Here is a 12,359-nt window from a genome sequence, read left to right on the forward strand (position 1 = left end):
ACTACCGGGGTGTGTTCAGAACAGAAACAGTGAGAACTACCGGGGTGTGTTCAGAACACACAAGGTTTCACAGCGTTTGGAAACTTCTCTATAGAGCCGTTTGTGGGTGTATTAAGAGGGACCCCAAAACTATTACGTCCCATTACTTACTATATCATTTTAGGCTGTGTGTGTTAGGATTCCCTACTGGCCTTATGCCCCCGTGTGCACTTGTCCTGCTCACTCAGTCCCCTTCATGGATGTGAACGCATTGGATTAATCATGGACTTGAGTTTTCACCATGTCAAAATAATATCTGACATGATTTTCCTCACACCAGTCCATTCCTTTTAAATCCACAAGGTGGGATGAAGGTACACACTTCTGGGAGAGGAAGAGACATCAGGGTGTTGATGTTGGAGGGTGATGGAGGGGGGTTTTGACAAGGTGGGGCTGTAGGAGGGGTGAGTTGAGTTGGAGATGGGGGTGTCAAGTTGAGGGTAGAGAAGGGTGGAGTAGAGTGGAGCGTAGAGGTAAGTCTGTACGAGGGTTGAATGGAGTAGAGTGGAGCTGGAGGAGCGTAGAGGTAGGTCTGTAGGAGGGTTGAATGGAGTAGAGGTGGAGGGGGGTGTTGGCAGCAGCAGAAGTGTTTTCTATAAACAGTGAACGGCCACAACTAGAATAGGCCGAGTTGTGAAATAAGAGTCTTTGACGGTGGTAAGGCAACTGGTCAGACTACACAGGAAGTGATGAAACCCCTCAGGAAGAGATGACAACAAACAGGACATGGCGAAATGGCAAGTGCTACGGTGGGTTTTCCACTTTAGAAACGGGCTTCCTTCACAATAATCAGAATATAAAGAAACAACCATGCACAACACGCATATGGAGAGCAGAAATAACCACTGGGATGCAAACCTTAAACAAAATAACAGTTATTCCATTTTATAGAGGGAAATACTTCATACCGACATATCTCTGAATAATTTAAAGAGTAAAAGCACAACTGCCCGATCATTATCAGGCTTGACTGAGTAACTGGGTTAGAGCTGTTAGAGTCATGGGGTTTGGATGGGACTTGGTGAGGCAGAGTCACAGTGAGGTTATTACTGAGTCATTACTTACTGACCAAGGCTTCTGCGCTGAGGTGGTGGTATGGGGGCTGCATAGTGTAGTAAACTGGTGTTCAAACACTGAATGGACCAGTCTCTGCAGGGGTTATTTCTGCAGGACCAGGCCACACGCGAACACACAAACACACGCACGCACACACATGCGCACACACACACACACACATACCGAGAGAGAAAAATAGAGAGAGAGAGAGAGAGAGAGATAGGGGCCCAGGATGGGACTGTTTTTCAATACGCCATGCTCTACCGCTTTCTCTTCTGATTGGTCGAATGCCTGTTTATCCCCGCCCTGACTGACACATCTCAGGCCTGCCAATAGATGCCCTTTCCATCCGTCATCCCTCCTCTGGCTCTCTACTTGAGGAAGCAGTCTAGTTTCCTCTGGATGCTTTCGAAGGAGTCGGCTCCCATGTAGTCCGCCAGGCCAGCCTCCCATCGCTGCCTCCTCTCCTCACTGGACACCTGGGGCGCCTTAGGGGGAGGCGGGGGGAGGATGATCTCAACCACACTGTCACAGACCTCCTCCTATAGGAGGTGGAGGGAGAGACAGGGTAGGCAAACAAGACGAGCATTCTGAGACATGGAGAAATACTCACTCATACAAAGGCGACGGTGACAGCCATGAGGCATTTCCCCTCAACCCAAAGCATTGACCAATCAGCAGCTTCCTCTACAGAGATACAGATCTAAGGGCAGGAGCCGGGGTCAGTGGGAGTGAAAAGCCAGTCAGCTTCTTCCTGTTACCGTGGCAACTCCAATAAGGACAACAGGCCGGGTTTCTAGAGTTGAACTAGGGTGTCAGAAGTATAGCACTACATCGGTGACTACATCATCACCCTACTGCAATATTATAATTGCACTACATAGGGCATATGGTGCCATTTGAGACATGCCCTTCGATTACCTGTTTAAAGTATCCATGAGAGACAGGGAGAGAGGTTACCATGTCAATGACTTGCCACTACAGAGGGTCAACACACACACACATCATCATCAGTGACTGAAACCAGCAAATAGTGTACTTAAACTACTGTACGATTCTACTGTGAACACACTGTACTCAAATACACAAACTGTCCTTCAACAGTCCCCTTAAAACGCATACAGTGCCTTAAGAAAGTATGCATAGCCCTCGCCTTACTCCACATTTGGTTACGTCCTAAAGTCAAAATAGATTAAATAGATTTGTTTCTCTCACCCATCTACACACCATACCCCATAATGACAAAATGAAATAGAGAAATATTTAAGTTGTTATACACCGGAGTCAATACGTGTTAGAATCAACTTTGGCAGTGATTACAGCTGTGAGTCTTTCTGGAAAAGTCTCTAAGAGCTTTGCACACCTTGAATGTACATTATTTTATTTGTGTTATTCTTTAAGCTCTGTCAAGTTGGTTGTTGATCATTGCTAGACAGCCATTTCCAAGTCTTGCCATTGATTTTCAAGCCAATTTAAATCAAAACTGTCGAACTCGGCCACTCAGGAAAATTCAATGTCATCTTGGTAAGCAACTCCACTGTATATTTGACCTTGTGTTGTAGGTTATTGTCCTGCTGAAAGGCGAATTTGTATCCCAAGCAGGCTGAAACAGGTTTCTCCTTAAGAATTTTCCTGTGCTGAGATTTATTGAGTTTCTTTTTATCCCAAAAAAACACCCTAGTCTTTGCTGATGACAAGCATACCCATAACATGATGCAGCCACCACCATGCTTGAAAATATGAAGAGTGGTACTCAGTGATGTGTTGGATTTTCCCCAAACATAACGCTTTGTATTCAGGACAAAGTTAATTTCTTTGCCACATTTTTTGCAGTTTTACTTTATTGCCTTATTGCAAACAGTTTTGGAATATGTTTTATTCTGTACAGGCTTCCTTCTTTTCATATTGTACATTAGGTTAGTATTGTGGAGTAACTACAATGTTATTGATCCATCCTCAGTGTCCTCCTATCACAGACATTAAACTGTTTTAAAGTCCCCAATGGCCCCATGGTGAAATCCCTGAACAGTTCCTCTCCAGCAACTGAGTTAGGATGCCTGCATCTTTGTAGTGACTGGGTCTATTGATACACCATCCACAGTGTAATTAAGTGTAATTAATAACTTCACCACGCACAAAGGAATATTCAATGTCTCCTTTTTATTTTTTACCCATCTACCGACAGGTGCCCTTCTTTGCGAGGCATTGGAAAACCTCCCTGTTTTTTGTTGTTGAATCTGTTTGAAATTCACTGCTTGACTGAGGGACCTTACAGATAATGCATGTGTGGGGTACAGCGATGAGGTAGTCATTCAGAAATCATGTTAAGACACAGAGTGAGTCAATGCAACTTATTATGTGACATGTTAAGCACATTGTTACTCTTGAACTTGTTTAGGCTTGCCATAACAAAGGAGTTGAATACTTTGACTCAATACATTTCAGCTTTTCATCTTTAAGTAATTTATTTTAAAAATTCTAAAAACATTCTTCACTTTGACATTATGGGGTATTTTGTGTAGACCAGTGACACGATCTCAAATTAATCCATTTTAAATTCAGGTTGTAACACAACAAAATGTGGAAAAAGTCAAGCTGTGTGAATACTTTCCGAAGGCACTGAACATATCTCACAAGTCTTGTTATACATCCTCCAAGATTCAGAAACCATTGTCAGTACTGGAGTTCTTAAGAAGTACACACGCTATGAGGACACACACACACACACACACACAGTACCTCAGTGCAGCCGGAGCAGAACAGTGCGTCTCCATATGAGTCTCTGAGAGCAGGTAGGACCCCAGAGGAGTAGAGGTTCCACCACTGAACCAGGAAGTCAGGGTGCAGGTCACCCGAGCCAGGGGTCAGGGTGTGACCTTTGACCTTCCCAGTCCGGGTGTCATAGGAGTAGCTCCATGGCTTCACCTTCCCCAGGAAGTGGACCACCTTAGCCTCATGACCGTACCTTCAAACACACACACACCAGAGGTTGTAAATCAAATCAAATATTATTTGTTACATGCGTGGAATACAACAGGCGTAGTAGACCTTACAGTGAAATGCTTGCTTACAAGCCCTTAACCAACAATGCAGTTTTAAGAAAATACTAAATAAAGTAAGAGATACAAATAATTAAATAGCAACAGTAAAATAACAATAGCGGGGCTATATACAGGCATTGAAGGAGGGGTGGGGCAATGCAAATAGTCTGGGTAGCCATTTGATTAGACGTTCAGGATTTTTATGGCTTGGGGGTAGAAGCTGTTTAGAAACCTCTTGGACCTAGACTTGATGCTCCGGTACAGCTCGCCGTGTGGTAGCAGTGAGAACAGTCTATGACTAGGGTGGCTGGAGTCTTTGACAATTTTTAGGGCCTTCCTCTGACACTGCCTGGTATAGAGGTCCTGGATGGCAGGAAGCTTGGTCCCGGTGATGTACTGGGCCGTACGCACTACCCTATGTAGTGCCTTGCGGTCAGATGCAGAGCAGTTGCCATACCAGGCAGTGATGCAACCCGTCAGGATGCTCTGGATGGTGCAGCTGTAAAACCTTTTGAGGGGAATAGGTTTTGTCATGTCGTGCCCTCTTCACAACTGTCTTGGTGTGCTTGGACCATGTTAGTTTGTTGGTGATGTGGACGCCAAGGAACTTGAAGCTCTCAACCTGCTCCACTACAGTTCCGTCTATGCGAATGGGAGCGTGCTTGGTCCTGCTTTTCCTGTGGTCCACAATCATCTCCTTTGTCTTGATCACGTTGAGGGAGAGATTGTTGTCCTGGCACCACACGGCCAGGTCTCTGACCTCCACCCTATAGGCTCTCATCGTTGTTGTGTCATCGGCAAGATGGTGTTAAAGATGGTGTTGTAGTCGTGCAGTCATGAGTGAACAGGGAGTACAGGAGGGGACTGAGCACGCACACCTGAGGGGCTCCTGTGTTGAGGATCAGCATGGCAGATGTGTTGTTACCTGCCCTTCTCACCTGGGGGCGGCCTGTCAGGAAGTCCAGGATCCATTTGCAGAGGGAGGTGTTTAGTCCCAGGGTCCTTAGCTTAGTGATGAGCTTTGAGGGCACTATGGTTTTGAACGCTGAGCTGAAGTCAATAAATAGCATTCTCACGTAGGTGTTCCTTTTGTCCAGGTGTGAAAGGGCAGTGTGGAGTGCAATAGAGATCAATAGAGTGCATCATCTGTGGATCTGTTGGGGCGGTATGTAAATTGGATGAGTCTAGGGTTTCTGGGATAATGGTGTTGATGTGAGCCATGAGCAGCCTTTCAAAGCATTTCATGGCTTCAGACGTGGGTGCTACGGGTCGGTTGTCATTTAGGCAGGTTACCTTAGTGTTCTTGGGCACAGGGACTAAGGTGGTCTGCTTGAAACATGTTAGTATTACAGACAGGGAGAGGTTGAAAATGTCAGTGAAAACACTTGCCAGTTGGTCAGTGCATGCTCGGAGTACATGTCCTGGTAATCTGTCTGACGCCGTGGCCTTGTGAATGTTGACCTGTTTAAAGGTCTTACTCACATAGGCTGCTGCAGAGAGCATGATCACACAGTTGTCTGGAACAGCTGATGCTCCAATGCATTTTTCAGTGTTCCTTGCCTCGAAGCGAGCATAGAAGTTATTTAGCTTGTCTGGTAGGCTCGTGTCACTGGGCAGCTATCGGCTGTGCTTCCCTTTGTAGTCTGTAATCATTTGCAAGCCCTGCCACATCCGACGAGCGTCGGAGCCGATGTACTACGATTCGATCCTAGTCCTGTACTGACAATTTGCCTGTTGGACGGTTTGTCGGGGGGCATAGCAGGATTTCTTATAAGCTTCTCGCTCCTTGAAAGTGGCAGCTCTACCCTTTAGCGCAGTACGAATGTTGCCTCTAATCCATGGCTTCTGGTTGGGGTATGTGCGAACAGTCACTGTGGGGATGATGTCATCGACACACTTATTGATGAAGCCAGTGACTGATGTGGTGTGCTCCTCAAGAATCCCGGAACATATTCCAGTCTGTGCTAGCAAAACAGTCCTGTAGTTAAGCATCTGCTTCATCTGACCACTTTTTTATTGAGCGAGTCACTGGTGCTTCCTGCATACATTTTTGCTTGTAAGCAGGAATCAGGAGGCTAGAATTATGGTCAGATTTGCCAAATGGAGGGTGAGGGAGAGCTTTGTACGCGTCTCTATGTGTGGAGTAAAGGTGGTCTACAGTTTTTTTCCCCTCAGGTTGCACATTTAAGATGCTGTTAGAAATGAGGTAAAAAGGATTTAAGTTTCCTGCATTAAGGTCCCTGGTCACTAGGAGCGCCGCTTCTGGATGAGCATTTTCCTGTTTGCTTATGGCCTTATACAGCTCATTGAGTGCAGTCTTAGTGACAGCATCGGTCCGTGGTGGTATGTAGACAGCTACGAAAAATACAGATGAACACTATCTAGGTAGATAGTGTGGTCTACAGCTTATAATGAGATATTCTACCTCAGTCGAGCAAAACCTTACTTCCTTAGATATCGTGCACCAGCTGTTGTTTACAAATATACATAGGTGGCCACCGCCCCTTGTCTTACCAGAGGCTGCTGTTCTATACTGCCGATAGAGTGTATGTTATTAATATCGTTGTTCAGCCACGACTCACTGAAACATAAGATATTACAGTTTTTAATGTCCCGTTCGTAGGGTATACGTACTTTCAGTTTGTCCCATTTATTTTCCAGCGATTGAACATTGGCTAACAGTACGAATGGCAAGGGCAGATTAGCCACTCGTCGCCTGATCGTCACAAGGCACCCCGATCTCTTTTCGAGAAATCTGTTTCTTTCTCCTGCGAATGGTGTTTGGAGTATATCCTTCCGACTCATTATATTAAATGTATTTGTCTAATTCATAAATCACTGTTCTGATATCCAGAAGCTATTTTTGGTCATAAGAGACAGTTGCAGCAACATTATGTTAAAAATACAAACAATGTGAAAAAACACACAAAATAGCACGGTTGGTTAAGAGCCCATAAAATGGAAGCCATTCTCTCAGACATCCTAAGTCTTAGTGTGTGTGTGTGCGTTCTTGCATTGCGTACTTATAGAATAAATTAGGCTTAACTAGGAGAGAGTGTTTGTATATGTAATGTATGTGACAAAGCTATACTGTATTTTGGGGTTGCTGGCAGTACCAGTGTGTGTTATTTCAGGACAGGCCTGAGTCACTGCTCTCTTGAAACTCAACACCACACACCCTTTCAACTGACCTTGCGTGGCTTATTAATGCCAAAACATGCACTCTTCTCCCTCATGCTCTCTCTCACTTTTCTTCCTCATGATCTCTCCCTGACACTCACTCTCCCTGACACTCACTCTCCCTGACACTCACTCTCCCTGACACTCACTCTCCCTGACACTCACTCTCCCTGACACTCACTCTCCCTGACACTCACTCTCCCTGACACACTCACTCTCCCTGACACTCACTCTCCCTGACACTCACTCTCCCTGACACTCACACACACACACAGTTGAGGGTAGGAAGCCAGGGATTTGGAGCTAAAGTTTGATTTATGAAATAACTTCTACTGTGACAACACTGGAGTGTGTGTGTGTGTGTGTGCGCCTACTGTTTGAAGGCTGGTAGATAGGTGTATATAGCGATGCTGCTGAGGTTGTAGATAAAAGGCAGGTGTTTGGAAATGTCTGCTGTTGACCAGGTATTGAAGAAACTGTTCAGAACTCCTTGGTCCCCACCTAGAGAGAGAGAGGGGGAGAGAGAGGGAGAAAGGGAGAGAGAAAGGGAAGAGGGAGAGAGAAGGGGAAGAGGGAAGGAGAGAGAGAAGGGGAGAGTGAGAGAGGGAAAATGAGAGTGGGGAGGGGGAGAGGTTAGACAAGAACATGACAGGTATTTTAGGATCTATAGGATCTTGTTGGCAGCAGAATTTAAGGAAAGTCCATAGGAGATAGAGCATTTATTGCACCACCCCAGACACACTCTTTGTACCATGTATTTAATTCTGTACTGCAGCTTCTTGCTCTTTGCCAGGGTTCCTTTCAAAAACACATTCACACCTCAATGGGACTCACATGGATAAAACACATTCACACCTCAATGGGACTCACATGGATAAAACACATTCACACCTCAATGGGACTCACATGGATATAACACATTCACACCTCAATGGGACTCACATGGATAAAACACATTCACACCTCAATGGGACTCACATGGATAAAACACATTCACACCTCAATGGGACTCACATGGATAAAACACGTTCACACCTCAATGGGACTCACATGGATATAACACATTCACACCTCAATGGGACTCACATGGATAAAACACGTTCACACCTCAATGGGACTCACATGGATATAACACATTCACACCTCAATGGGACTCACATGGATAAAACACATTCACACCTCAATGGGACTCACATGGATAAAACACATTCACACCTCAATGGGACTCACATGGATAAAACACATTCACACCTCAATGGGACTCACATGGATAAAACACATTCACACCTCAATGGGACTCACATGGATAAAACACATTCACACCTCAATGGGACTCACATGGATAAAACACATTCACACCTCAATGGGATAATAATAATAATAATAATAATAATAATAATAATACAGAACTCACCGTCAAAGCTGCCGTTCTCAGTGCAGTGTGTCATAAGGCTGCGGTATGTTTCATTGGACGGTTTAAAGACGAACACGCCCGAGTTGAAACAGTCTGGCCAACCAGGATCAGGCGCAGCAGATAACTCCTCCCTCTCAAACAGCTCATCAATGTTGGACAACACCTGCGTACACACACGCACAGTATTTAGCCCCGAATACAGACTTGCTGTAATTTGTACTGAGTAAGGAGTGTGAGTGTGTTCACCAGTGTGTCTGCGTCCATAAACACACACTTGGTGTAGTGTGTGAGTGTCCAGCAGTGCAGCTTGGTGAAGGTCACTCCGAGGTCTGGTCTCTTCATCAGGGCCAGGTGGGCCGTGTCCCCAGAGTCCAAGATATCCACCACACACACCTCGTCATAGATGCTACTCAGCATGGCCCTGCAACACACACACACGGTTTGAGTTGTGTGTTACCTGCTCAGGTGTACTCAGGCTTGACCAATACAAAACTAACAGAGACAAGGCCATGGGTGTGTCAAACACTGAACATAGATCATGGTGTGTGTGTGCATATATATATGTATATATATATATATATATATATATATGAGTGCAAGCATGTGTTACCTGCAGGGCTCTGCTACGTGAGGTCCAATCAGAACCACCAGTTGTTTGGTTGTGTTATGGTTGCGTAGCGACCTCCCCAGAACCATCGCTCCTTTGGCATAGTTGTCATTTGTGGCCAGCGTCACATATGCTTGGTCTAATCACACACACACGTATCTGACTAGTTATTTGTAAATAACACTGAAACAGAAAGAGAGAACAGCTTCTGTCTGGTACCTGAACCCTCTCTACATGGCTTATATCGGTACTTCATATCAAACGGCCTATAGGGACAACAGCTAAGGTAACCATAGACCTGTTCCTACCATAGAATAGCTCTATAGCTGACCCTCTACCCGTCCCTACCATAGAATAGCTCTATAGCTGACCCTCTACCCATCCCTACCATAGAATAGCTCTATAGCTGACCCCCTACCCGTCCTACCATAGAATAGCTCTATAGCTGACCCCCTACCCGTCCCTACCATAGAATAGCTCTATAGCTGACCCCCTACATGTCCCTACCATAGAATAGCTCTATAGCTGACCCCCTACCCGTCCCTACCAGAATAGCTCTATAGCTGACCCCCTACCCGTCCCTACCATAGAATAGCTCTATAGCTGACCCCCTACCCGTCCCTACCATAGAATAGCTCTGTAGCTGACCCCCTACCCGTCCCTACCATAGAATAGCTCTATAGCTGACCCTCTACCCGTCCCTACCATAGAATAGCTGACCCTCTACCCATCCCTACCATAGAACAGCCCTATAGCTGACCCTCTACCCTCCCTACCATAGAATAGCCCTATAGCCGACCCTCTACCCGTCCCTACCATAGAATAGCTCTATAGCTGACCCTCTACCCGTCCCTACCATAGAATAGCTGACCCTCTACCCATCCCTACCATAGAACAGCCCTATAGCTGACCCTCTACCCCTCCCTACCATAGAATAGCCCTATAGCTGACCCTCTACCCGTCCCTACCATAGACTAGCTGACCCTCTACCCATCCCTACCATAGAACAGCCCTATAGCTGACCCCTACCCTCCCTACCATAGAATAGCCCTATAGCTGACCCTCTACCCGTCCCTACCATAGAATAGCTCTATAGCTGACCCCTACCCGTCCCTACCATAGAATAGCTCTATAGCTGACCCTCTACCCGTCCCTACCATAGAATAGCTGACCCTCTACCCATCCCTACCATAGAACAGCCCTATAGCTGACCCTCTACCCCTCCCTACCATAGAATAGCCCTATAGCCGACCCTCTACCCGTCCCTACCATAGAATAGCTCTATAGCTGACCCTCTACCCGTCCCTACCATAGAATAGCTGACCCTCTACCCATCCCTACCATAGAACAGCCCTATAGCTGACCCTCTACCCCTCCCTACCATAGAATAGCCCTATAGCCGACCCTCTACCCGTCCCTACCATAGACTAGCCCCAATAGCTTACCCTCTACCCGTCCCTACCATAGACTAGCCCAATAGCTGACCCTCTACCCGTCCCTACCATAGACTGGCCCAATAGCTGACCCTCTACCCGTCCCTACCATAGACTAGCCCTATAGTTTACACACTGTACTATAACTGTCATATGTCAACTTGTGGTGGTAATGTCAAAGGCAGTTCTACACGAGCCGTTTCCACTTGTGAGATTGACCATACAGACAAGAAACGCGTCGTGTTTAAAACCAGTGATGATTTATTTTTCAAGGATTAAAAACCACTGCGTGTTATCTCTCGGGTAAATATTGTAGAATACATGGGCGCAGCGAAAGTGCGTGTTTGACACATCCCTACGCAGAGAGTAAACAAGTGCACACCTCGGGATGGAGGAGAGAGGGAATTCAGCAATGGCCGAGCCGCACGTAGGCACAGACACTGCAGGACCGTAAACACAACAAGCATACGGTGTACTTTCAGTTTAAGTTACTTTAACTACATCGCGGCATAAAACGAGAATCTACATATAAATAGGAAGACTGTGTAACTGCGTGGAATATGCGCATGCATCAAACCATATTTAAACAGCGTTGCTGAAAGATGGCAACACAAAGCTACTGGAATTTTCGTGTGATTCGGCTATAGCTCCAAAGCATAGCCTAATATATTATCAAACCATAATCATATAAAACAAACTAAAGTAATATGACACTGCTTAATGGTTATAGACAACTCCTTTCGTCCTTATTAACCGACTGTACGCTGTCTTACCCGCCATGGTCCGTTATTCGGTGTGGCCGTAGCTCGGGAGGGTCTGGAGTGCTAGATTCGGTGTTTAATTAACGGGAGTTTTTCGGTGGATACAGAGCTAGAAGACACAGCTGTCGACTGTCAAGTCAGGAGGCCATATTCTGCGTCATGTGATCCGTGACAGCGCACACACCCGCCACAATACACACACAAACACACGCACGCAATTTAGAATCGAAATGTTTGCCAGTCTTAGTGATTATTTCAGTTTTATTACAGTTTTTAAATAGATCTTTGATCTTAAGGATAGGCCTAATGATCATACTTGTTCACAAGAACGGAAAGGTAAAATAGCGGTACATAATACGACTATATCAACATCAATCAGTGTTATTTATCAACCAGTTCTCTGATGCCAATGACTGGAACGAATTGCAAAAATCACTGTAGCTGGAGACTTTTTGCTCCCTCTCTAACTTTAAGCATCAGCTGTCAGGGCAGCTTACCGATCATTTTACCTGTACAGAGTCCATCTGTAAATAGCACACCCAACTACCTCATCTCCATAATGTATTTATTAATTTTTGCTCTTTTGCTCCCCTGTATCTCGACTTGCACATCATCATCTGCACATCTATCACTCCAGTGTTAATGCTAAATTGTAATTATTTCGCCTCTATGGCCTATTTATTGCCTTACCTCCCTAATCTTACTACGTTTGCACACCCTCTACATAGACTTTTCTATTGTGTTATTGACTGTACGTTTGTTTATTCCATGTGTAATAATGTGTTGTTGTTTTTGTCGCACTGCTTTGCTTTATCTTGGCCAGGTCGC

The 12,359-nt window shown here is 45.5% G+C and overlaps 1 protein-coding gene across 3 annotated transcripts; it reads right to left on the minus strand.

Annotated features, from left to right (window-relative positions):
• Positions 1–1,381: 1,381 nt before the first annotated feature.
• Positions 1,382–11,707, minus strand: LOC112254026 (glycogenin-1-like). 3 transcript variants are annotated; one of them, XM_042318732.1, is made up of 8 exons: positions 11,544–11,705; positions 11,153–11,210; positions 9,341–9,476; positions 8,977–9,151; positions 8,731–8,893; positions 7,691–7,817; positions 3,835–4,060; positions 1,382–1,637 (listed from the first exon to the last, which is right to left on the minus strand). In XM_042318732.1, exons 3-8 carry the CDS (start codon positions 9,424–9,426, stop codon positions 1,467–1,469), a joined length of 948 nt encoding a protein of 315 aa, XP_042174666.1. In that variant the 5' UTR covers positions 9,427–9,476; positions 11,153–11,210; positions 11,544–11,705; the 3' UTR covers positions 1,382–1,466. The 3 variants fall into 3 exon arrangements, with proteins under 3 accessions (XP_042174666.1, XP_042174665.1, XP_042174667.1); XM_042318731.1 differs by lacking the exon at positions 11,153–11,210 and having other exon boundaries at positions 11,544–11,704; XM_042318733.1 differs by lacking the exons at positions 9,341–9,476; positions 11,153–11,210 and having other exon boundaries at positions 11,544–11,707.
• Positions 11,708–12,359: the final 652 nt, after the last annotated feature.

This window comes from Oncorhynchus tshawytscha, unplaced genomic scaffold (assembly GCF_018296145.1).
Source record: "Oncorhynchus tshawytscha isolate Ot180627B unplaced genomic scaffold, Otsh_v2.0 Un_scaffold_339_pilon_pilon, whole genome shotgun sequence".
In the NCBI taxonomy this organism is placed as follows: domain Eukaryota; kingdom Metazoa; phylum Chordata; class Actinopteri; order Salmoniformes; family Salmonidae; genus Oncorhynchus; species Oncorhynchus tshawytscha.